The sequence below is a fragment of the Apodemus sylvaticus genome, chromosome 2 (genome assembly GCF_947179515.1).
Source record: "Apodemus sylvaticus chromosome 2, mApoSyl1.1, whole genome shotgun sequence".
Taxonomy (NCBI): domain Eukaryota; kingdom Metazoa; phylum Chordata; class Mammalia; order Rodentia; family Muridae; genus Apodemus; species Apodemus sylvaticus.
In genome coordinates this window covers 187,254,956-187,282,197 of record NC_067473.1, presented here as the reverse complement: position 1 = coordinate 187,282,197, position 27,242 = coordinate 187,254,956, and the positions used below count along the sequence as shown (strand labels likewise).

Sequence of the window (27,242 nt, the reverse complement as noted above, 5' to 3'; positions counted from 1 at the left end):
TTTTTTTGAGACATGGTTTCTCTGTATAGCCCTGGCTATCCTGGAACTCACTCTGTAGACCAGGCTGGCCTTAAACTCAGAAATCCGCCTGCCTCTGCCTCCCAAGTGCTGGGATTAAAAGCGTTCGCCAGCACTGCTTGGCTCTAGTATCAACTCATACCTTGAAATTCTTTAACAGTAGACCCCCTAATCTCACAGAGCAAGCATTTGATAATTTTCAAATATTCAGTATTCTCTGGCAATATAATTACTAAAAAGTTACATTGCTGTATGCTCCCTATAGTATTTTATAAATAAAGTATAGAGTAACTCATTGTGAATTATGATTCTTATTTAAAAACAAAACAAAGCAAAAAGACTTTCCAAATAAAAGAAAGTCAATATCAGATTTCTCTGTCATTAAAAATCAAGTGGAAAAAAACCTGAAATTCCTTTCCTTTTATAAGGACAAAAGCTGTCAGTGGCAGAAAGGGGATTTTGTTCTTCATGCAACATAAAATTGAGAAAGACGGGCTGGACCGATGGCTCAGTGGTTAAAAACACTGTCTCCAGAGGTTCTGAGTTCAGTTCCCAGCAACCACAGGGTGGCTCACAACCATCTGTAATGGAATCTGATATCCTCTTCTGGTGTGTCTGAAGACGACAATGTACTTATATATAATAAATAAATAAATCTTTTAAAAAACATTGAGAAAGACTGTATAATCTCATGCTGTAAATCTAGACGTTTCTGTGCTGAAACTGACAACTAATTATGATTACAAATATCAGGAAGCATATGTGTCAGTTTTGCTATAATGTCCATTTTGCAAACATTTCCCTCACAGTATTTATGATTAAATATTATGACACATGGGGAACTATAGCTAGAATTGTACAGTCTGAGGGGACATCACTGAAGAGTAAATGATATTACATATTAAAACACAGACCAGCCCCCCTTTGGGTCTCTCTATGCCTATGATAGAGCATTTAAAGTGTATTTTAGGAGAAATCACAAGCTACACATTAAAAGTCCAATAAAAAAACCTAGGACTTTAATCCCAGCATTTAGGAGGCAGAGGCAAGGTAGAGCTTTGAGTTTGTGGCCAGCCTGGTCTATATAGAGTTCTGGGCCAACAAAAACTACATCATGAAACCATCTCAAAAAACAACAGTGAAGCCGGGCTGTGGTGGTGCACGCCTGTAGTCCCAGCACTCTGGGAGGTAGAGGCAGGCAGATTTCTGAGTTTGAGGCCAGCCTGGTCTACAGAGTGAGTTCCAGGACAGCCAGGGCTATACAGAGAAACCCTGTCTCGGAAAAATACAAATCCAACCCCCCCCCCAAAAAAAAAACAGTGAAGTACAATAAAAGAAGTTTGGGATACATATTTTTCTCTAAGAGAAATACATCTCAGCATCTTTAAGTTTTAGGTCAAGGCAAGCAGCATTCGTCTCCACACAGAGTACACGGGTGGAGCCCATCTGTGATCTGGTGTCATACTCTGGTTTTTCTTGGTCTTACAGTTCTTTTTCCTTTTCTATGGTCTAGTGTCAGGCAATATTAAGCATTGTTCTGACAAGACCAGAAAAGGTCTTGGGCAGAATCTTCCAATGGAGCTTAGCATAGGGATGGAGAATGACCAGGGCTCAGTCTGCTGGCAGTGAGTAGTGTATAAAGTTACTTTTGTCTCAATAGCAACATGATCATTATTCCTGCATGGATCTGTTTACCACATAACCCTGATTCCTGTTTGTTTTTCCTTTTTAATAATCCTCGAGCAGCTGGGTGGTGGTGGTGCACTCCTGTAATCCCAGCACTCTGGGAGGCAGAGGCAGGCGGATTTTTGAGTTCAAGGCCAGCCTGGTCTGCAGAGAAACCCTGTCTCAAAAAAACAAATCCAAAAAACCAAAATAATTAATAATAATAATGATGATGATGATGATAGCAATAATCCTCAAGCAAAAGATTGAAGGGGTTTCCAGCAACCACATGGTGGCTCACAACCATCTGTGATGGGATCTAGTGCCCTCTTGTGTGTCTGAAGAGAGCAATGGTGGTGTACTCATATGCATAAAATAAACAAATTTAAAAAAGAAAGATTGAAGGGTTAGTCTTTTATCTCAAATTGTACATTTTTTTTCCTGGTAGATAAAAACACTTTAAAAATCAGGATTGTTTCAATTCACTGAAGTAAATTACTTTCTTTGAGGGAACCTCCAATCCCACTAAATTATTAAAGTGTTTTAGAATAGACATGTTAAGAAAACCTCCTTCATCTTTGACCTATTTTATTCTTGAAAAGTCCAGGGATCTTTTTTAATTTGGACATTTTTTTAAATGCCTGCTTCTTATTTACTTCTTCCATGACTTCCCTAATATGAAACTGTAGACTTCACACAGTTCCTTGTAGAAGACACAAAGTGCAGTCTGCACAAAGTGCAGTAGATGGCAGCTGAGCTTGCTTCTTTTCCTTCCCCTTACACTGTCTTAGCTCAAGGGCTTTGTTCGCTATCTTGCTCTTTAATACTGTGCTTTTTTGCTTAAAGATATTGAATTTCCCATTTTAAAACAATTGTTTATCCTTTAATCCGAGCACTCGGAAGGCTGAGGCAGATGGATCTCTGTAAGTTCCAGCCAACCTGGTCTGCACAGTGAGTTCCAGGACAGCCAGAGTTACATAGTGAGACCTTGTCTGGAATTTAAAAGAAAAGAAAAAAGGAAAAACAGTTTCAGAGCATCCGGGTGACTTGAATTTTCTGCTGGTGCATGAGTGTATGATGCAGTATGTTTTTAGGACTGAAATGTCTCTAATTTAATATAAATTTAATTCATAGCCCAGTCAATTGAACAAAGACTGATGAAAATGGATCACACTGCAATCCACCCACATCTGCTTGATATGAAAATCGGCCAAGGCAAATATGAGCAAGGGTTCTTTCCAAAGTTACAGTCTGATGTCTTGGCGACAGGACCGGCCAATAACAAGTAAGCGTGCGTTTTTTTTTTTGTTTTGTTTTTTTTGTTTTGTTTTTTTGTTTTTTTTTTTTTTTGAGACAGGGTTTCTCTGTGTAGCCCTGGCTGTCCTGGACTCACTCTGTAGCCCAGGCTGGCCTCGAACTCAGAAATCCGCCTGCCTCTGCCTCTGCCTCCCAAGTGCTGGGGTAAGCGTGCGTTATACTTGTGACTAGTGGAAGTAAAGAAGGCTCTACAGTGTCAACTAGGCAGTGTGTGAGCATCAAATCTTATCTGTCTACATCTTTTTAAGACCATATTAATCTAAATTGAATTGACTTTTAATTCTGTTAGGTGAAAGACTCTAAAGACCAGATTTTTTTTCATAGAACTGTAACAGACACATTTGTTTTTGTTTTTGTTTTTTAGTTTGTGTTTTGTTATCGTTGTTGCAACTGATCTGGAATTTAGCATATAATCTAAACCTTGCCTCAAGCATATGACCTTCCATAGCACTCTCTCTTTTTTCTTATTTCTTTTCATCTAGTTTCTTTTTTTACCACTCCCTGGAACTGCTAGATCACTAATCAGGTGTAGTACTTTTTCCAGTAACTCTGACACTTGAAAGTGGAGGGAACCTGGGAAAATTGTGAACTTAAAGACAGCCTGAGCAACATAGCAAATTTGAAGGTAATGTAGGCTACATAATGACCCTGTTTCAAAGCAAAACAGATAAACACTGAACTTCAAATTTTACTAAAAAATTGTTGGTTGATTATAGAGTTAAGCGTATTCACATTTAGAAAAAGATTTACATATCTGTATGTATGTTATATATATCTTTACATGCCTGGTACCAGTGGAAGACAGGAAATGTGTCAGGTCCCCTAAAACTGGAGTTACCAAACCCCCCAGCACCATGAATAACTGAATCTCTTCTCTTCTCTTCTCTTCTCTTCTCTTCTCTTCTCTTCTCTTCTCTTCTCTTCTCTTCTCTTCTCTCCCCTCCCCTCTTTTCCCCTCTCCCCTCCCCTCTTCTTCCCTCCTTTCCCTTCTCCTCTCTCCTCCCCTCTCCTTTTCTCCCCTCCCCTCTCCTCTCTCCCTTCCCCTCTGTTCCCCTCCCCCTTCCCCCTCCCCTCCTGTCTCCTCCCTTGTCCTGTCCTTTCTTTGTATCTCTGGACTGGTCTCACACTTTCAATTCAAATTGCTCTTTTTCATGTATTTTCTATTTATTCTTTGAGAAATTTTTGTAGACATGTACAATGTGTTTTTCATGTATTTTGATCATACATATTCACTCCCTTCTTGATCTCCTACAATTCTCCCAGTGCCCCTGACACACAAACACATGCGCGCGCGCACACACACACACACACACACACACACACACACTTTTCCCCAACTGATGTCCTCTTCTGTTTGTTTATTTGTCTTATTGTTTGTGTCTTTTTTTGATACAGGGTTTCTCTGTGTAGCCCTTGCTGTCCTGGAACTCACTCTGTAGACCAGGCTGGCCTCCAACTCAGAAATACACCTGCCTCTGCCTCCCATGGAATTAAAGGCCACCACTGCCCAGCTTTTTTTTTTTTTTAAGATTTATTTATTATATCTAAGTACACTGTTGCTGCCTACACCAGAAGAGAGCATCAGATCTCATTACATATGGTTGTGGGATTTGAACTCAGGACTTTCGGAAGAGCAGTCAGTGCTATTAACCACTGAGTCATCTCTCCAACCCTAGCTTGGTCACTCTGAACTTCTGGAAATGTTCCTCTAATATCTTCTTGGCCACCACAGTAAGTGTTTCCTGCTTGTCGGGGAAAGCCTCAACCCATCCAGAGAAAGGATCTACAAACACTAGAACGTATTTGTAACCATATTTTCCTGACGTAACTTCTGTAAAGTCGACTTCCTAATATACTCCAGGACATTCTCCCCTAGGTCTTTTGCCCTGTTTACTCTTACCCGCATAAGTATTCACTTGCTGGCTTACCTTACATTGTTCTATTATCTCTCTGGACCAAAACCTGGGTCTATAATATATACTTTATATCCCTTACCTGCTTGGACAGCTTTTTATCCCCTAAATGAGTCCAGTCGTGCATTTAGCCTAGTGAGTCTGTTGCTTGATTTCTGGGGAGTATAAGTTTTTCTTTCTTGTGTGTACCATTGCCCTTCCTTCTCTAGGTAATAGTTGGTAGGTGGCTAGCAATCTGAGTTCTTTCTTCTTTCGTATATTTTAAGTGAGACCATTACTTAGTCCAGTCCCAGTCCCCAGTGGGTGTCTCTTTCAGGCCCATAACCAGGATAGGCTTCTGCATAGCCACTTCTCGAGTCACTTGATCTGCCTGGTTATTGCCCCAGGCCACTGAGTCTCTTCCCTTCTGGTGTTCTGTGCAATGAATAATACTCACAGTTTCTTCATTAGACATCTAAGAGGTGTTTCCTGTTTGTTTTTTATTTATTTTCCTTCTGATGTGAGCAGTCCTTTATCTTGGTATATAGACCCATGGACATGGGCTATGGCAAAGGCATACCTGCTATCCGTGTACATGTTCATTTTCTTGCCAGCCCCAAGTTCCAAGGCTTTGGTGAGAGCAATTAGCTCTGCTTTCTGCACCAGCATGCTGGGGGGTCGGGTAGAGGTTCAGCCCAGATGACATTTGTGCAGTCCAACATGGCAGCACCCACTTGTCTCTGACCTTTATGGAGGAAACTGCTTCTGTCTGTAAACCAGGTAGCCTCAGCTCCCAGCAGGGGTGAGTTGGAGATTTCTTTCCTCCACCCATGGGCTCTCCTTTTGGGCCAGTTAACTGCAGCCCGTTGGGTAGGAAGTGTATCTGGGCCCCCATCTTGGAGAGTAAGTCTCACCCCAACAGAGGGTAGGGACAGTCTGGATGATCATAAATGAATAGGATACCCAGCCCATCCCTAGGCCCACTGTGCTTCAGGTAGTCTGTGAATACATTTTGGTGCTAGTGGCTCCTTGGACCCAAGATTGTTTTGCTGGAGATTGGTCCATCATCTTGGAAAAGGACTGAATGTTGGACCCCAGTATCCACCAAGAATTGGGTCGGTTTCCCCTCTACTTCCAAGGTTACCCTGGGTTCAGGGAGGGGTTCCAAACCCCATCCTCCCTAGTCGTTGTCTTCCCCCAGGGCTAACACCCTCACTGTCTGGGAGTGCTTTTCCCAAGGCCTGAGATTTCCTGCCCCCAGCCTCTGTTTGTTGGGGCACTCTTGGGCCCAGTGGCCCCTCTCCTTGCAATATGTGCACTGATCTTTTTCAAGGGGTTTTCTGTCTCTCTTTGGTTGGAGTCTATCTTCTCTGCTTTCCCCAACTGCTGTATCCAAGATTCTCTGTAAATTCCTTTTCTGTCCTGAAATTAGATCTAAGATTTTTTTTCTTCTAGAAATAATTTGCCTGAAATGTAATGCTCAAGGTTAGTGAAAGTGGGTAACTTTAAGATTATGCATATAGTTAAAAGTAAAAGAACATGCTGGGCTGGAGAGATGACTCAGAGGTTAATTTTTTTAAAAAAAAAAGAATATGCCTATAAGATTAAATGGTATCTGAAATTATAACTTTAAATATATTTTGAAAGATATTTTGATTGAAAGAGCTGGATATGGTGGCACGAGACAGGAGGATTATGATTTCAAGTCCAGACTAAACTAGGCAGCAAGACTGTCCAAAAAAAAAAAAAAAACAAGTGAACCAGAGAAGAAAAAAAAAAATAGCTGTTATCAGACTTTTGTGCAGAATGGTTCATTCTTTCTAAGAAAATAAATTGCATGTCTTTTTATTTGGCTGTCTTTTAAAATCTACATTGTCTTGGGTATATTTGCTTTCTAGTCGCTGGGTGAGTCTGGCTGTCTTTTAAAATCTACATTGTCTTGGGTATATTTGCTTTCTAGTCGCTGGGTGAGTCGAAGTGCCACAGCACAACGTAGGAAAGAGCGCCTTCGCCAGAACTCTGAACACATTGGGCTGGATAGTGACTTACGGGAGGTATGTGGTCTCCGGCCTGGGACGCCATGATCCAGAGGGCACAGAACTCACCAGGGAGTGCCATTGTGTATGATCCTTCAAGTTCTTTTAAAAGCAATTCATCTATATTATAAAATATTATTTTCATACTGAAGTGTAGCAGAAAATGTTTTTCCAGTTTTATCCTTTTATTCATCTAAAATAGGGCTTTATTTCTGTGTGTTAAATCATATAGAAGCTTTGTTTAGGGTAAATTTTTGGTCATTAATTTTCCTAATATTGAGATATACCTATATTTAAGTTTCAAATATAATTTAGGCTAGGTAAGTAAAGATATATTAACATATTCTTTGTCCTTGGTTTGCTGACCCACTAGAGCTGTTCTTAGATTAAGTATGCTCTATTTGTATTCATTGAAAATAAAATTCAAATTATATAAAAATATATGCACTCAGAAATTCTGTTAACTGTTTTATGTGTAGAAATACAACAGAAAGCCTCATTCCAAACCTCACTTTCTGTACTTGTGTTCATACATGTTGATTTTAAGCATTTTCTGAAGTCTTTCCTGTTCATTGCCTCTCCTTTGCTACCCCACCCCTTGTCATCATATCATGTGCATGCAGCTTTTGCTTCTCTTTCTATCTTTCTTTCTTTCTTTTTTTTTTTCCTTTTTCTATTTTTCTGTCATTGAAACATCGCCATCATTTTAGCCTTCCGGGGAACTTTTGCTCTGTCAGAACTCCATGGCATTCTGGGAGTGGGATCAGGGCCCAACTCCTCCTGCACGGCTTCCTAAAAAGTCCTTCTCTGAATGCTGCCTGGTATGTCCTTTGCCTTGAAAGTGCTTCACAAGATTGCTTGAATGGCCCACACATAAGAATGCCTGTGGCATGTTTGATCTTGGCTTCATCTAGCCTGTTTGTGCCTGTTTTTGCTGGAATGTGCTCACACAAGCAATTCTATAATGTTAACAGTAAAACCGACATTCTACTCCTGAGCCTTTGAGGATGTATGTATACATTTGTGTGTATGTGTGTTTATGTATGTGTATATTTACATGTATATATATCCTTGGTAATGAATTGCTTTTCTTAAGTTGGAGAGGAATGTATTATAATTCTTTCTTATTTTAAGCATTTTTTCACAAGTGCAGAAGTGGCTGAATATCAGCTTTTCTTTTGTTAGATGTTTGTCGCTGTAATGTTTTAATTTAATCTCCTGTTCTACATTTTTGTGTTTCACAAAACTCACTCATTGTCATAGAGTATTAGTGCTAAGAGGAACCTTTGAGGTCTTCTTGTCTAACTTGACATAATTTAGCTGACAAGCAAGAAATTTGCCCACAGTTAAATGAGCATACAAACACAAGGCTGAGCCTGCAGCACGGGACTCCTAATGTCCAGGCTCAAGTCTCTTCCCATTAATCATGCATACCAGTCTGCTCTAACCACTGCTCACCTGAGGATGCAAATACTCTAAGACTCTGGCTTGCAACTTTTTCCTTATTATATTAGTCCTTTATATTTACAATAGTTTGCTCTTTAAAGAGCATTTAGTTCAGTTTTTATTGAACAAGATTGCAATTTCACATATATTTCCTAATGGCTTATTGCTTCATCTTTGGTTGGTTGTTTTTTCTGGGTGCTTGTTGTCATTGTTTGGAGACAGGACATCAACCTTATTACTGACTGGCCTCAAGCTCACAGGATCTGAATGCCTCCCCTTCCCAGTGATCTGAGATTAAAGGTGTACACCACCTCACTCAGCTGTTTTAGGTGGTGTGTGTGCGCGCACGCGCACGTCTGCCTGTCTGCCTATCTGTCTGTCTATGTGTATGACACATGAATACAGTGCCCTCAGAGGCAAGAAGAGAGCTTAGAGTCTCTGGTAGCTGTAGTTACAGGCATTGTGAACTCTCCAAAGTGAGTGCTGAGAACCAAATTCAAGTCTCCTCTGCAAAATCATTATATACTCAGCACTACTGAGCCATCTCACCAACCCTACCACACCCAGTGTTTATATGGTGCTGGGGCTTAAATCAGGGTTTTATACATGCTAGCCAAGCACTCTACAATTGAGCTACATTCCCAGTGGGGAAACTCTTTAAACATTAAAAATTTATTTTTACCAATCTATTTAGCTTTTGATCCTGTCCCCAAATGAAATATAATTCTCATATAGGGATGCTGCATTGTAGCTCATATTGATTTTTCTTTTTTTTCTTTTTCTTCTCTTTTTTGGGGTTTTTTTTTGGGGGGGGGGGGGTTTCGAGACAGGGTTTCTCTGTGTAGCCCTGGCTGTCCTGGAACTCACTCTGTAGACCAGGCTGGCCTTGAAATCAGAAATCCGCCTGCCTCTGCCTCTGCCTCAGCCTCCCAAGTGCTGGGATTAAAGGTATGTGCCACCACTGCCCAGCCCATATTGATTTTTCTGAAACTGATTTTATTTCCTACATTTACTTACTTGAAAATTAACTTTCAGTATATATCTATGCCCATTGCTACATTTAAATGCCCTACTGGTAATTTCTCAATCTCAATTCCTCCCACCCAACCCCTTTTTTTCCTTTGAATGATATTTAAAACAGATAAGTACACATAGGTGCTGAAGAAACTGCTACTTGGAGAATTCATTTGCTTTTTCAGTGATTCTTTAAATTATTAGACTGGGAAAGGCTACATTACTTTGTTAATATTGCCTTTTGTCATAAACATTGAGAGGAACTGATCACTTAATCAGTAAGGTTTTCAGCAGCTTTAACAGGTCAATTTTCCTCTAAAAGGGAAACAAATTCTCATACATTTATGAATGTGAAGTATTTTACACATACTTCTATCTTAAGATAATAGTAGATTTACATCTGTGCCTGTGGATGTATCAGTAAGCTAGCTTGTAATCTCTCTCCCTCAACAAAATACTAGTTTTACTACATGATTTAGAGCAGTTCTTCAAAAATGTCAAAAAAAAGTCTTAAGACACTTGGATCTTTTGGAGATTATGCCTTGTCATTTTGTTGCAAAAGTCTAGATGAGGTTTTTCAGGTCGCATGCAGACAGAGCATAGTTCTCCACTAACAAGGTGGGGGCGGGGCAGTGTTCTGTTTGCTTGCTTGTTTACTATTATGTTTTTGTGGGTTTTGGTTTTTTGTTTTTTGGGGGGATTGTTGTTGTTTTGTTTTGTGTTGTTTTGTTTTTTGAGACAGGGTTTCTCTGTGTAGCTCTGGCTATCCCGGAACTCACTCTGTAGACCAGGCCGGCCTTGAACTCAAAAATCTGCCTGCCTCTGCCTCCCAAGTGCTGGAATTAAAGGCATGAGCCACCACTGCCCAGCTACTATTATGGTTTTGAGATGTGGTCTTGAGTATCCCAGCCTGGACTCAAATTTACCATGTTAACAAAGATGACCTTGAACTGCTGATCCTTGTGCATTCACCTTCCAAGTGTGGGCACCCATGGGTAGGCACCACCAAACATGTTTTACATGGTGCTCAGGATTGATCCCAAGACCTGTACATAAGAAAGCGCTCTACCAACTGAGCTGTACCCTTTTCCCTGTTTTTGGCTTTTATCAGGTGTGTGTGTCTGTCTGTCTGTCTGTCTGTACATAATACTAGAGATTATAGAACAAGGCAAGGGAAGGTTTTATGGAAACATCTTAGAATCCTCCCACCCACCTCATCCCAACCCTCCCCCCTTCCCCCCCATTAGAAGCACATTATGCTTTTTATCCATTTCTGTAAGCCAGATAGCATGTACCATACAATGAGATGCATCATCATTAGATTAGACATTAGCTGATAAGATTGAGGTCATAAAAATTAGCTACAACACAATTCTGGTACTATCGAAACTTAATTAAAGATAGGGGTTTGGCTGGAGAGCAATGCCCTCGGTGACTGGGGAATTTAAAGTCTCTGCTGAGTGGAGTGGAACAGAAGCCAGTGACCTGAGAACCATGCCATGCCTGTAGAACTCAGACTAAACTAGACACCTAAATCTTTTACTCTTACCTTGATCCTACTAATCATAATTCTGGTGGTCCCACTAAAAAGACTAAACTCAATGAAATTCCTGGTTTTGAGTGCATTTCAGTTTAATAAAGTTTCTGTCACTCTCCTTTCACAAGAGTTAACTGGTTTCAGGAAGAGTACAAACGTCCTCTACCTTTTATCAAGAGCACTAGAATCTTAGTTGCTGCTATACACATATACTTACAGCTTTCTTTTACATCTTGCTTTTGTTGCATTTGTACATGTAAGTTACAAGTAGAAAAAAATATGTGATGTTAATATATTAAATATTTATTATTTTTAGAAATATATGCAAGAGGCACGGAGTTTAGGAAAAAACCTGAGGCAACCAAAACTGTCAGATCTCTCACCTGCTGTGATTGCGCAAACCAATTGGAAATTTGTCGAAGGCTTATTAAAAGAATGCAGAATGAAGGTAAGTATACTGCTGCCAGACAGTGTGCATTCATGTTTATACTGTGTGTGAATCTAAGATGGGATGAGCCAACCCCATTTGTACCTATAACTTCTCTAAAAAGAAAGTTTATTGTTTTATTTTTGTATGATTATGGGTGTTTTACCTGTATGTATGTCTGTGTACTACATGTGGACAGTATCCATAAAGGCCAAAAGAGGGCATCAGATCCTCTAGGACTAGAGTTACAGATGCTTGCGAGCTACCGTGTGCTACTGGGAATCAAACCCAGGTCCTCTGCAAAGCCAGCCAGTGCTCTTAATCATAGAGCTACCTTTCCAGCATCCCCACCCAAAAGAAACCTTTTATGTGGCATAGACTTAATATGCTCTTCACCAAAGTTATAAACCTTCATGAAGTCTCTATGGCCCATAGCATCAGTGACATGGGAGCCTTGGTGTGTGTGTGTGTGTGTGTGTGTGTGTGTGTGTGTGTGTGTGTGTGTGTGTGTAGTGCACGCACATGGAAATCAAAGGACAACAATGGAGTCAGTTTGTACCATTCACCTCATTTTGAGGCAGCCTCTTTCTTGTTTCTTGCCACTACTTTAGCTGCTTCAAAATAGCAGGCCATGAGCTTCATCCCAAATTTTACATAGGAGCACCAAGATTGCAGGTGTGTGTCCGCTTTTACATGGGTCCCCAGGATCTGAACTCAGGTGGTCAGGCATGTGTAGCAAGCACTTTTACTCACAATGCATCTCTCCAGCCCTTAGCTATTGTCTTCTTCTTCAGACTGTTAAGCCACTCATAAGTTATATGAAAAATATTACTCTTATGTGAAAAGCCACATGTCTTTGTGCCAATGTATATACCCATATAAAGCCTTGCTGTGCTCATATGTATGGCATGTGGTTAAGGGAAAAGATCTTAACTATGTTATAGGTCAGTGAATATTACATATAATTCTCTCACAAAACTGCACTTATATAGGTGCAGTTGTGATCGTTTTCAATAAAAGCACATGCCTTTAATCCCAGCACTTGGGAGACATAGGCAGGCGGATTTTTGAGTTTGAAGCCAGCCTGGTCTACAGAGTGAGTTGCAGGACAGCCAGGGATACACAGAAAAACCCTGTCTCAAAAAAAAAATACAATAAACAAACAAACAAACAAACAAACAAAAACCTAAGAAAAAGGAAGAGAGGGAAGGAGGGAAAGAAGGAGCGTAGAGTCGCTCACTTCGTTGTAGTTTTGGCTTAAGTATCGATAGCTTTAATTGTCAAATGCTAGAGTCATCAAAGGGCAAGCTATGGTGACAAAATAAGGTTCTGGTGTCAGGTAGTACATTCTCTAGATTCAAGGCAATTTCAGAAGTCCAGGATACCTATATATACTGTTACAGAAGTTAATCTAAATTATATGTGTTTTTTCAACATGAGAATGCCTTACAAATTTTATTGTTTCAGTAGTGCCCTTCCATTTCTCTGACATAATAGTAAAATATAGAATAGTGAAATATAAAATTACTCCAGCCAGCTGCCCACCACATTAAGACATTGTGACTGGAAAATCTGTAATTAGAATTGCAATAAAGGGAAGCTAGATCTTGGTTTTGAGTTTCGGTGCTGCGTCAACTTATAAGCACACATAATGTTTTTAGACAAAACGCATGTTGGTGGAAAAGATGGGACATGAAGCAGTGGAACTGGGCCATGGAGAAGCAAACATTACTGGCCTAGAGGAGAACACCTTGATCGCCAGCCTGTGTGACCTGCTGGAGAGGATATGGAGCCATGGCCTACTGGTCAAGCAGGTAACTGACTCAAGAGGTGCTGTCTGTAGCATTGCCATGAAAGGGACATCCATGTCAAGGAGCTGCTCAGGGAATCACACCTCTAATCCCAGCACTGAGGAAGCAGAAGCAGGTAGATCTCTGTGAATTTGAGTCTAACCTGATCTACATAGTGAGACCCTGTCCTAAAAAAGAAAAGTAGCCCAAGCAGAAGTGGTGTACGTTTTTAATCTGGGAGGTAGCAACAGCAGGCAGATCTATGAGTTTGAGGTTAGCCTGGTCTACCAGGGACAGCCAGGGTTATACAGAAACTTTGTCTTGAATTTAAAAAAAAAAGAGGGAAAGAGCCAAGGACGAGACTGGCAGTCTTGCTCAGTAAGTAATGGTGCTTGCTACCTGACAGTCTGAGTTTGATCCCTGTAACCCACATGGTAGATGGAGAAATTCCTGGAAGCTTTTCTCTAATATCCACACATGAGTGAGAAAGGTGACAAGAAAAAGATCCCACAAGATGACCAGATACATAGATGACCAGATAGGCCATTCAGTTCCAGCAACAGAAACACAGTCTAGGCCAGACACAGTGGTGTGCGACTTTAATCTCAGCACTTGGGAGGCAGAGACAGTTTAGGGGTAAGCTGTTATACAAAGAAAGTTCCAGGACAGCTAAGCCTACACAGTGAGACTCTGTTTCAAAACAGAAAAGAAGGGAGGAAGGGAGGGGAAGGGAAAGAAGGAAAAGAAAGAAAATCTGTGATCAGAAGGACCTTTTCTAACAAACAGAAAAGCATAAAATTACACATGTTACACAGTCCTTTTTTGCATTCCTGGACACCTAGTATTATGGTGTGTGTTCAATAAACTATTCTTGTTTAACTGAGATCAGTATTTGGTTTGAGTGGTGATCCCTTAATACCCGCAGTTACAAAAATTATATCTTCTGTTTATTACAGTAAATATCTACTTTTGTCCTGATTAAAAAATGTGCTAACCAAGCCGGGTGTGTGTGGTGTCTTTAGTCCACTGTTGTGGGGTATTCAGGTATGACTGCTTAGATATTGTTTAAGCCAATAGGAAGTCTTTGTTAGCCAGCTGGTGACTACAGTGAGTGATCAGGATCCCAGTGTAGACCTGAGCCTTTCTCGGTGAGTTTTTTTTCAGGTGGGGGAGGAAGGTGAAACAGGGTTTCTCTATATAGCCCCGGTTGCCCTGGAACTCACTTTGTAGAAGAGGCTGACTTTGAACTCAGATCCACCTACCTCTACCTCCAGCCTGGCTTCAGGGCGGGCTTTTAAGCACAAAAACTATGGCCTGGGTTGACATTACTTCAGTTAACAAGAGCAGTTAGACAAAAGCAGAACTACAGAAACTGAAAAGCAGTATTAGTTCATTGAAACATCTTCCCAAAGACTTTGATGAATTAGGTCTTTGTTTTAGTTTTGGCAGGTCATATGCTGAGTTTTATAGCCTAAATGGTACTTTTATCATGGAGTCAGTAGTGCTAAGATCTGGGGCCTATTAAGGTCTGGGGCCTGTTACATTACATTCCCCCCTGGTCTTGGTGAATGAGTCAAGTCATGGACTCATTCTGTTTCAGTTTAAAATGCAGAGCCCCACTGTTAACTCCAAATGAGAATTAAAAGCCCAGCCAGTGCTGATAGCAGAGTAGTTAGCCAGGGGGACCAAGAGAACAGAGACTAGTACCAATTATTTCCCTAACCATTGAAAGGCTTTCTCTGATTACTCCTGATAAATTAGCATAAAAACAACACATTTCTTCCAAAGCTGTACTTAGTTTTCTTTATCTCACGAGAAAAAGCCTAATTTTGTAGGACCATTCAGAAACATAAATTTTTAGTACCTCTACATCCTGATTAACCTGTCTACCTAGTTGGAAGGCATAAGAAGAGGTACATTTAGCCGGGTGGTGGTGGTGCACGCCTGTAATCCCAGCACTCTGGGAGGCAGAGGCAGGCGGATTTCTGAGTTCAAGGCCAGCCTGGTCTACAGAGTGAGTTCCAGGATAGCCAGGGCTATACAGAGAAACCCTGTCTCGAAAAAAAACCAAAAATTAAAAAAAAAAAAAAAAAAAAAAGAGGTGCATTTGCCAGGCAGAGGTTTTGAGTCCAAAACCAACCAGTCTACAAAGTGAGTTCCAGGACAGCCAAAACTACATAGAGAAAACCAAAAAAAAAAAAAGTGAAGTCAGTTACTGACGGTCTGGTTAGTTCCTATCCCTATGTAGTATAGGGGCTGGGTGTCTAAGCATAAACAGAAATCCTGGCTGATATACTATCCCCAGAGTTCCTTCCTGTGCAATAGAGTCTGTTTCCTCAGGATTTTCCTGTTTTCCAAAGGGCAGGATCTTTTAAAAGGAAATTTTCGGGGAGTGGGGGGCTAGAAAAGGGGAAATCATTTGAAATGTAAATAAAAAATATATCGAATAAAAAAAAAGACAAAAAAAAAAAGGAAATTTTCAGGAAGTCTCAGTTTTATAACTCCAGTTTTTGCAATGGAAACCCCTTGTTTCAGGCAATTAGGGGCCTAGCTATAGGACATGCATAGAATTGTAAACTCTGTATTTTATCTCAAAAGACAATAAATTTTCTTTTCATTTCTGTATACAACCAGACACTTAAAGTAGGCATTGACAAATAAGATCAAGATGGAATATGGGTTGCTGGTCTATAGTCACACCAGCTAACATCTTCCTTGTATATGTCTTCCTTGGTTTCCAGTCCGGGTCTGAGGGCAGTGAGGGCTAGACCGTGACCCTCCATTCATACCCCTAATATAAAACACAAGACTCAGGAGAAAGTAGAGGGCCAGGAAGTAGAAGGGCCTGCAGACTCAATGAAACCTTAATTTCAATGCACCCACAGTCCAGAGACTCTTCATTTGGCAGCATCCATGGCTTCCATTTTCTTGACCTAGATCTGGTAGGTCCATGGGCTAATGCCAACTACTGCTATGGCAGTGAAGAAAATCACCACATAGAGTCCATTCCACGTTGGTTTCAGCGTCCCTTTGGCTATCTGCCTAACCCAAACGTACCACTGGACTGGACTGGAACGGGGGAAACTGGTAGTAGACTCGGAGTATGGCTGGGTCTCTGGGATAGTTCAGGTATTTGCTATTACCTTCCTGTTCTTTTTGTTGGGGGGGTAATTTTGGGGGTACTGTTAAACATTTGTGTGTGTGTGTGTGTGTGTGTGTGTGTGTGTGTGTGTGTGTGTGTGTGTTTTAGGTAATTGTTTTAGGTAAAATAACTATTCCAGCTCCCACGAACTTGTTTCCTTCTGTCATTTGACAGGCATGGATGAGCACCTCTGCCATCAGGCAAGAGGGTAGCTGAATTGATAGCTGTGGGTTTCTCAAATGAGTATCAGTGGTGGGCCAGGAGTAGGGTCTGGTACTGGGTCTCAATCACTAGACCGCCAGCATTCTGACACTCTTCACAGATGAGCCACAACCATGTTGTGAGGTACTATGAGTGTAAAATCTTGACCCAAGAGTTAACTAGTTTGATTTTTTTTTTAATTAAACTAGCAGGAGCCGCCACAGCTCTTAGACAGGTGTCTAAGGCCACATCCTGTGACTACAGGGTCCAGTTGTTTAGATGAGTGTGTCATAGGGCATTTCCATGGTCCCAAAGTTTGAGTTAAAAACCCTTTTGTTCCATGGACAAACAGATGGAAAGATTTTGGAACATCTGGAAATTCTAGGGCTGGAGCAGAAATCAGAACTGTTTTTAAAAGCTTCAAATGCCTTCTGTTTAGTCTTAGGCTAGATTAGGGGCTAGGTGCCCCCTCCCCTTGTTCTAGTGTCTAGAGACCTTGCTGTTTCCACAAACTCTTGTATCCAGAGGCAGCAACATCCAGCTGTACCTGAGAACTCTTTAACCTGTCTCTTAGTCTTTGGAGTTGGTATTTGAAGTATGGCAGAATGCTACTCTGAGAAAGGCTCTTTCTTAGCTAGGGTTTCTTTTGGTGTAACAAAATACCTTGACCAAAAAGCAAATTGGGGAGGAAAGGCTTTATTCAACTTACATTTCTACATTGCTACTCACCACCAAAGGAAATCGGGACAGGAACTCAAGCAGGACAGGAACCAAGAGGCAGGAGCTGATGCAGGAGCTAATGCAGAAGCCATGGAGGGGTGCTGCCGCCTGGTTTGCTTCCTATGGCTTGCTCAGCCTGCTTTCTTACATGCTCCTTTTGCCTCCCCTCAGCTGGTAACCAAGATTGGTAGCCTTCTACAAGTTGGACTTTCTTAGCTGACATCTGTAGGCCAAGATCTGTAACTCTTGCAGCAGTCCTTCAGTGGCCCTTTTATGATTTATTTTCCCAAAAAACTTTAATAGAAGCCGGGCGGTGGTGGCGCACGCCTGTAATCCCAGCACTCTGGGAGGCAGAGGCAGGCGGATTTCTGAGTTCGAGGCCAGCCTGGTCTACAGAGTGAGTTCCAGGACAGCCAGGGCTATACAGAGAAACCCTGTCTCGAAAAAACCAAATCAAAAAAAAAAAAAAAAAAAAAAAAAAAAACTTTAATAGACGAGCCAGAAGTCTACATTTTGTGTCTTTAAATTCTGGGGCAACCAGGTATGTTGCCCATTGTAACCTCCTACTGGGTCTGCCCATTTAAAAGCAAAGATGGGTTAACTCATCTCTTCCAATGGGAGGCTGAAGAGTGCACCTTTCAAGGCCAAGACAGTGTACACTTGTTTTTTTTCTGGAGGAACCAGACACATGAGAATCAGAGGTCCCAAGTTTCTTCACAGGCAGGCGAGGCATATTCCGTAGTGACTGACAGGGCACCAGGATGCCTGTCTCCTCAAGCCAAGAAATAGGACTGCAGTTTCCTCTTTTGTTTCCTGGGTTATTGGGTATTGTTTAATCTGGTTGGAGGTAGCTGAACTGGTTATGGTTAATTATAATGCTTGGTGTTAGGCCAGTCCTAGGGGTGTCGTTTCTTCTGGCAGACCCAAATTTTGCCAGACACCAAAATTTTGTGTCAGAAAAGGTGACAGAAAAAATCTATTATCTGGAGCCAACTGGAACAACGGAAATCTTTCTAGTAGCTATCATTATTACTTAAAAAGGACCTAGGAAAAGTTGTTTAAAATCTTTTTTTGTCAGTATTGGACAAAAGAGAAAAATCTGTTCTGTCCAGACTGCATTGTGTGGCTGCAGTTGCCCTGTCCAGCTAGGGACAGTTTTGAGGGGTTTGCTTTATTGGTTTTTCTTTTCTTGTTACTTTCTTCAGAGAATGGTGGGTTTTACAGATCATTGCTTTAAAAGGCGACATGAGAAAGAAAGGAGTGGAACTTTCTCTTTTCCTTCCAGTTCAGCCTAGCAGAACTTTTTTCTTTCCCTGGACTGCTTAGAGCAGGAATGGAGCAGAGTAGAGGGAAATGTTTCCCCAGCCCTGTGCCACTTAGATGGCAGGGGGCCCTGGACAAGAGACCTCCATAAAGAGACAAACCCTGACCAAGAGCAGGAGTCAAGCAATAAAATAAGCAAGCGGTCCTGCTCCCAGAGTAGAACAGGTAGAGGAATTGGAGTTTTTCTGGGTGAGCTGGCAGAAAACGATTTGGATCCTGAACAAACACAGGTCTCAAGCCAGATAGCAGGAAGGTCTTACTCCAGAGAAAGCCACTGGTTAATTCAGGGAAACCAAACTGACAGAAACACATAAAAAGACACAGAGAGGCACATAATAAAAACACCCAAAAGGGCGGCCACCATGCATTCACACACCTGATCAAACGGGGATCCAGTAACATTGCACATGGCTCTGGGATACTATATCAGCAACTATATACGACCTCTCCTGTGTGTCTAAACAGACTTAACTCTCGAGGTGACAGAAGAGGTGACTTTCTAGTATGTTTCCCTTTGAGATGAAGGTGTCAGACCACCCTAAAGTGTTAGGCATAGATTGATCAAAGGGATCTCTGGGGACCTGGAGAATTTCAGGTTGCAGACCCCCCAGGAGTCTCCAGACCCCCACACTCTCCTTCATTTCAAGAGGCTCCAAGACTCCCAGTGACTCGAGGTCTTGCTCTGGGATCTCACTGGAGCCTCCAGAAACATGGGGTATCCACCAGAGAAGACTTTTCAGGCATGGCTCTAAAAATTTTTCCATCATGAAGACAGTTGTGCTAAGGTCTGAGGGCCTGTTACACCATTACTCAGGTAGCAGAGGCAGGTGGATCTCTGAGAGAGGGGGAGATTATCTCAGGGAAAAAAGGCTAACCAAAATTAATAGTTCTTTATTATTTTAAGTTATTTAGTAATTCAGGGTAGAAAAAGTCAAATGGTCCTCTTTGCTTTTGTTTCAGGTTACTAAACAGGCTCCCCTTTCTCTTTTTCCTTCCTAATTTTCTTTCCTCATTCCTGTTCCATAAATCTAAAGAAGTCAATGTATATACAAATGCAGCTAACTTTTAAGTTCCAAGGTTATTACTGTGGCCTAATCGTATATACCTAAGCAACAAATGAGCCAAGGTCAGAGCTCTTCAAGACTGCCCTGGCCTACTTCGCTACTTCCCTTTGGCTCCTGCCAGGATTCCCAGAAAAGTAAAGGAAGACTTGAAATGAGATTCTCAAATGGTACACAAGACTGAGGATGTGGCTTAGTATTGTAGTATTACTCTGAAACAATTTCCTGTTTTCAATCTCCAGCATTACCAAAGGGTTTGGGGGGGGGGGGGCAGACAGCTAAGAATGGATGAGCCTGAGTTGCCAGACTTTTCAATGGCTAATATAAAATATCACTGATCTTGATGAGAAATTATCTTTTGATGACTTGTTTCTTTTTTAAGGTGGTAAGTATGCATTTATTTAGAATAATGAACAAATATGCCAGGATCCAGGAAAAAAAACAAACAAAGAAGGATAAATATATGAGTGGGTTCAGCAGCTGGCATGGAAGGGGGTTAGAGAGGGGCTGTGAGCTTACACAAACTGGGGATTATGTTTAAATATGTGAGGAGAGAAGACAAAAGCCGAAGTCTCCTGAAGATAACTGGATCACCAGCATACAGCCAGACTTTGTGCAGGATTCGACCACAGAGGGAAGGTAATGGATCAGAAAGCAATCTACTTAGCAGTGGAGACACAAAGCTGACTTGGTTTAGTTCCTGAACAAAGTAAAACTGTTTTAAAAATTTGTTATCATCTGGGCAGTGGTGGTACACACCTTTAATCCCAGCACTTGGGAGGCAGAGGCAGGCGGATTTCTGAGTTCAAGGCCAGCCTGGTCTCTACGGAGTGAGTTCCAGGATAGCTGGGACAATATATAGAAAATCTGTCTCAGGGGGAAAAAAAAGAATTTGTAGTCAAAGAACCTGAAATCATGTAAGTTTGGAGTCCGAATTATACTACCTCCACTCAAGAGAACCTTTTAAAAAGTGAAAATTTTATGTGTCTTGTATTTTCAGGGGAAGTCTGCCTTGTGGTCACATTTGATCCAGTTTCAGGATAGAGAAGAGAAACAAGAGCACCTCACAGACTCACCAGGTAAGAAGGCATTGGCTAAGGTAGATTGCTTCAAGTCTCATGTATGGCAGTGTTACTGTTTTCAATTAGAGCTCTACTTGCTCATTATAAGACAGAGAAATGATAGTAGTGATCCCAAATGATCATGTATCTGATATAAAAGGACAAAAAAAAAAAACAATTGTGGGCTGGAGAGATGGCTCAGCGGTTAAGAGCACCGACTGCTCTTCCAAAGGTCGTGAGTTCAAATCCCAGCAACCACATGGTGGCTCACAACCATCTGTAATAAGACCTGACCTCTCTTCTGGAGTGTCTGAAGGCAGCTACAATGTACTCACATATAATAAATAAAATAAATAAGTCTTTAAAAAAAAAAACAATTGTGAAGGAGTGTTAGAGGATAATATACTATATACTGATTTTTTTGAAGAAAAGTTCTGTGACCGTCATTAATAATCTTAATATCTTTCGTTACATTTCATTTGATGATTTTTTTATGTGGGCATTTGTATGTGGAAGTCAGATGACCACTTGGAGAAGTTGGTTCTCTTCTTCCTCCATGTGGGACCTGGGAATTTAACTTGGTTTTTGGGTTTGGTGGCAGGTGCCTTTATCCACTTTATCTATTGAGATAGATATCTCAGTAACCCTTCTTTTTTATATTGTCAGGATCAAATCCTGGACCTTGTATCAATAAATTAAATTCCAGGAAAAGTTGTGTGGTTGTCTCCAAGACTTTAAGAGTCATATTCTTTCACATAGCTTGTTTCCTTCTTTTTAAAATGGGAGTCTTACTATGATGCTTAGGTGGCCTCCAGCTTGATGTAGTTCCACTGCAGTTCTAAAAGTAGCCAGGACTACAGGCCTGTATTCAACTTAGGAGTCAGATTCTTCATTTTATTGATGGCATCACAATGGTATTGGTATCATAATTCTTCTGCTAATCAGAACTATATAGGATTCCTTAGGTCAAACGATACAACTATTGCATTTATTTATTCACAGACTGTTTCTCTTGCAGTACTAATGATCAAACCCAAGGTCTCAGCCTTTGAGTCATATAGCCCAGAACTTGGTTTTCTATATGTAAGATAACATTTATTTCATAAAATGTAGAATTAACAGTAGGAAGTTAATAGAAATAAAAGATTTTGGCTGGGTGTGATGGCACATCTCTATAACCCCAGTACGCAGGCTGAAGCAGGAGGATCAACAGTTCTGAGCCAGTCTGAGCTACATAGTGAGGCCTTATCCCAGAAGATCTGAAAGGTGATAAGGAAAGATTTTATAGCGAATCAGCCATTTAAAAGCCATTCTTTTATTATAAATTCTTTAAAAAATTCAGAAATAAAATGTTTTTAAGATATATTGTTTTGAGACAGGATCCCACTGTGTAGCTCTGGCTTGTCTGGAACTCACTTGTGTAAACCAGGCTGGCCTTGAACTCATGGAGACTCCCCCCTGCCTCTGCCTCTGGAATGCTGAGGTCAAAAACATGCACCATCACACCCAGCTGTAGAAAAATTTTTAACTCCAGAGTTAGAGTTGGGACTATACAGCTCCCCTGCCAACCTTGAAAACCTGAATTTAATCCACAGATTCCATATGTTAGGAGAGTATCAATGCAACAGAGTTATCTTTTGACTTTCACCTACAGACCATAGAGCCAGCAAGGGATGGAGAGAAAGAAAGAGACAGACAGAGAGACAATATGTGTGTAATTCTTTACCTAGCAAATGTGAGACCCAGAGTTTAATCCCTAACACAGGAAGAACGCAAAAGGATGGGAGGGAGGGAGGGAGGGAGGGAGGAAGGGAGGGAGGGAGGGAGGGAGGGAGGGAGGGAGGGAGGAAGGAAGGAAGGAAGGAAGGAAGGAAGGAAGGAAGGAAGAAGTAAAAGTTACTCTCACATTCATCCTCAATTTCTGATCTTTCACTGTCATACCCAAGGTAGCTCTACCCTGCAGGGTTTATTTGTAAATAAACTCATTTTAAAATGTATTTTATGACACATCTCTAAATGTGGAACTGATATTGTGTTGCCCTGGAGCTCCTCTCAACTGTCATGTTCAGGAGGCCTAGGCTATATTTATACAGATTTGCATTCAGATCTCTACTGTTGGCTCTTCTTCCCTTTTTTCTATAAAGAAAGTTAAAGTAGCTAGAAGTGATGCACACCTTTAATCCCAGAACTCAGGAGACAGGCAGTGGATCTCTGAGTTTGAATTCAGCCTGGTCTACAAAAGGGAGTTCCAAGATAGTAAGGGCTGTTACACAGAGAAATCCTGCCTCAGAAAAACAAATAAAGTAAAAGTACATTGGTCTATGCCCTATATCTAACAGGAAATGTAGCCATTCACCATATAAAATCATAAAACCAAAGTCGCTTCTATAAATTTCACTTCACTATAGGTAGAAGGCCTACCCTCAATAGAAAAAAGTAGAAATTAATGGGAAAGAAAAAGAAAAAGTAGAGCTGAGTATAGTGGCAGTCCCAACACTTAAATATGGGAAAAGGAAGGTCAGGAGTACAAGGCCATTCCTGGGGTATGTATGTATTAAGACTGTCTCAATAGAGAATAAATCCCTAAGAAGTAGTTTCTCATGGGAACATGCTGGGAAGCAGCCAGGTCCAACTAAGATGAAACAGAAGCGTTCAACTCCTATGCCCAAAGAGGCACGTGAGACTATCCAGCTGTTAGAATCAGCTGCTGCTGGGCAACCCTTGCAGCTCCTGTGGTTTTGACTGACCAAATGTTGAGGTTCAGTTGGGAATCAGAGTCATGGGTATCTTCACTTAGTTGATGGTAAAATTAGCAAATTCTAAGTAATAAATGGTGGTGGGGCACGCCTTTAATCCCAGCACTTGGGAGGCAGAGGCAGGCAGGTTTCTGAGTTCAAGGCCAGCTTGGTCTACAGAGTGAGTTCCAGGACAGCCAGGGCTACACAGAGAAACCCTGTCTCGAAAAAACCGATAGATAGATAGATAGATAGATAGATAGATAGATAGATAGATAGATAGATAGATGAAATGAAAAATGCATCAAAGGCCCATGAATCTCTGCTGTACTACCAAACTGATGAAGAGCTAATAATCTAAGGTTAACGGTGTTTTCATTACTTAGTAAGATTAATAACAGCATGTAGCTTTTTTTTTCCCTTTGGATAGATGGTCTCACTGTGTGACTCTGGCTGGCCTGGAACTCCCCGTAGAGATCTGGCTGCCCTCAGCCTTACAGAGATCTAATAACCTGTGCCTCCGCAAGTGCCCGAATTAAAGGCAGGTGCTAGCATATGCCCAACAAAACACTATCTATTTATAGATATAGATGTATATTATATATATTATACATTTTTAAAATGTGATTGTATGTGTATGTGTGATTATATGTATAATTGTATGTGTCTTTGGAGGCCAAAAAAGGGCATCACAGCTCCTGAAGCTATATCTATAAATAGCTGTGGTCTGCCCAGCATGAGTGATTGGATCAAACTAGGGGTCCTCTGTAAGAACACTACATACGCATAAAGCTAAGCCATCTCTCCAGCCCTGAGCCATATAGCTTTCGAAGTCTATAAAAGTACCTTTTATTAACTTGATGTAATTGTTGTCTTGGATGCTTATTGTTTCAGTCGCTAGGCCTAGTCCTGAAGCTTCCATACAACCTTATCTAAGCCTACAATGTTTTTCTGTTTCTTGAGTGAATAATCTCATCCTTTCTCATTCTTTCTAAACTCTGCCTGTCTGGTTAACTCAGCTGTTCTGGCTCAAACTCCTCTCTGAGCTCGCTTCTCTCAGCTTCTGACTGAATTTCTCTGCTTGGCCTCAACCTAACTCTTGCAATCTGTTCTAATCTTCTGGCTCCTCGACCTCTGGATTACTCTGTCTTCATCTGTGTCTAGCTTGTTCTCTCTCTGCAACCTGTCTTTGTGCAACTGTCCCAGTAAAACTGCCCTCTCTCTTCCTCACTCTACATGCTGCTTTCTTCCTTCCTTCCTTCCTTCCTTCCTTCCTTCCTTCCTTCCTTCCTTCCTTCCTTCCTTCCTTCCTTCCTTCCTTTTTCCAGTTTTTCCAGTTTTTCCAGACAGGGTTCTCTGTGTAGCCCTGGCTGTCCTGGAACTCACTCTGTAGACCAGCTGGCCTCGAACTCAGAAATCTGCCTGCCTCTGCCTCCCAAGTGCTGGCATTAAAGGCATGTGCCACCACTGCCCTGCAAGGTTGCTTCCTTCTACCAACTTCACCTTCACTGTTTGGGATTAAAGGTATATACTAAGGGCCTTTCTCTATTCCAGGTAGAGTAACCTTGTTGCTGGATTAAAATCCTTCTACAGAAGTCTGTGTTTATTGCTTGAATAGAGGGGTAGTTTATAAACATTGCTCTAATAATACTTATGGTGATTTAGCCTGTGAAGGCTTAAAAAATATTTTGTTGACTGAAAGTGTGGCTCAGTTGGTAGAAAGCTTGCCTAGGGGGCTGGAGAGATGGCTCAACAGTTAAGAGCACTGACTGCTCTTCCAGTGGTCCTGGGTTCAATTCCTAGCAACCACATAGTGGCTCACAACCATCGTAATGAGATCTGATGCCCTCTTCTGGTGTGTCTGAAGACAGCTACAGTGTACTTATATATAATAAATAAATCAAAAGAAAGAAAGAAAGAAAGAAAGAAAGAAAGAAAGAAAGAAAGAAAGAAAGAAAGAAAGAAAGAGAAAGAAAGAAAGAAACAAAGAAAAGAAAGAAAAGAAAGAAAAGAAAGAAAGAAAACAAGCAAGCTTGCCTAGTGGGTACCACAGTGGATTTTAACACCAATGCCATATTAACCATGGCATAGTGGTACACACGCCTGTAATCCCAGCAGTCTCAGAACTATGGAGATGCAAGCAGGAGTTCAGGTTCATCTTGGCTCCATGGTCAGTTGAGGGCTGGCCTAGGCTCCATAAGATTAAAAATGAGGGTGGGGTTGCTCAGCAGGTTAAGGTGCTTGCTGCCAGGTCTGATGAACTGAACTCAACCTGAAGACTTACATGGTAGAAGGAAGCAGCTGACATCCACAAGTTAGTCTTTGACCTTTATATACATGCCATGGCGCGCGCGCACACACACACACACACACACACACACACACACACACACGCGTATTTTATTTTGATTTATAGTATGGCTGGGAATGTAGCTCAGCAATAGAACACATGCTTACAATGTGAAAGGTCCAGTTTCATCCCATAGCATGAATGTGATGCACATACATACACATTTCTTTATCCTTTCATCGCATTTATTTACTTTGTGTAGGAGGGCACACGTATAGCACATATGAGATTCTGTTTTCAATTTCTTTCACCTCTTCCAAAAAAAAAACAAAATTAAAGGGAGGTGATAATTGAAACATTTTATTTAAATACTTAGTACTGTTTTTGAATTTTGCTTACTTGCTGCTCTGACTGGCTATTACTGTGTTAGTTTGCCTAATAGCTAGCCTTTGAATTAACCTGTAGTTGGTTAAATCTCTCCCTAAAATAAAGTTCTGAATTGACATTTAAGGTTTGAATATCTGGCCCTCAATTGTGTTGTCTAGTCATGTGGAATGGAGAGTCATTCCCTGACCATTTGACTTTCTACTCCAAAAGAATATAGCACTTTAATAACATACTTAAGCTAGGGTTGTCTCAGAAAGATAAATATACCATAGTCCCTGCAAGTGTGTAAGACAATTTCCTCAGTGCAGACTTCTTTCCTGAGTATAAAAGAGAACAGTGTTCTAAAGTACCAGTTTGAAAAGTCCCAAGGACTCACACCTATGGAGAAATGAAAAAAAAAAGAAAAAAAAGTCCCCTCCTCAGGCCAGGTGTTGTGGCACGCTCATTTAATTCCCGCCCTTGGAAAGCAGAGTGTAAGCATAAATTTCTTGCAGCTCACTTACTTTTTTTTTTTTTTTTTTTTTTTTTTTTTTTTTTTTTTCCCGTGACAGGGTTTCTCTGTAGCCCTGGCTGACCTGGAACTCACTCTGTAGACCAGGCTGGCCTCAAACTCAGAAATCCACCTGCCTCTGCCTCCCAGAGTGCTGGGATTACAGGCACGTGCTGCCACCACCACCCAGCCCGCAACTCACTTTTAATAAGGGTTTGACTTCTCTAGCCCACCACCCAGCAGAGGTAGTGAAGAAGAAGTTCTTAGGATATGGCGAAGTGTACCTGTTCAGCAATAGTGCTTTGGGAGTGAACTCAACCTTCTTGGGTAGCAGTTCAGTCCCGTATCAAACATCAGTCCCGTATCAAACATCAAACACAACTTAGCAGCCTCAGACCGGTTCTCTAGGCAGGCAGACAATAGGCATGAATCAGCAGCTATAATTTCAACAAGCAGACACCAGGCAGTTGTAGTTCAGTCCTTAAGAAACCTCCAGACTTGCCAACTGGCATGAGACAAGGCTGTAGAAGCGGCAAACTGCTGAAGATACCTCACAAGCAGTTCTTGGGCGAGTTTCTCTTAATGGCGGCTGAGCTCAACAACACTATGTAAGGCGAGCCAATACATGTGTGACTTTAGCAAAGAGTATCAACACAGAGCAAACCAAACCAAAGCTCAGTGTTCATCTCC

At 41.3% G+C, this 27,242-nt stretch overlaps 1 protein-coding gene across 4 annotated transcripts in view; it reads left to right on the top strand.

The window, feature by feature from the left end:
- The window catches only part of Dennd5b (DENN domain containing 5B), a 130,438-nt gene that overhangs the window by 71,330 nt on the left and 31,866 nt on the right, over positions 1 to 27,242 (top strand). For all 4 annotated transcript variants that reach the window (XM_052175333.1, XM_052175334.1, XM_052175335.1 and 1 more), the window contains 5 exons: positions 2,818 to 2,968; positions 6,853 to 6,946; positions 11,242 to 11,373; positions 13,014 to 13,166; positions 20,590 to 20,668. In XM_052175333.1, the coding sequence (XP_052031293.1) occupies positions 2,818 to 2,968; positions 6,853 to 6,946; positions 11,242 to 11,373; positions 13,014 to 13,166; positions 20,590 to 20,668 (609 nt within the window). The remainder of the gene's footprint in view (positions 1 to 2,817; positions 2,969 to 6,852; positions 6,947 to 11,241; positions 11,374 to 13,013; positions 13,167 to 20,589; positions 20,669 to 27,242) is intronic.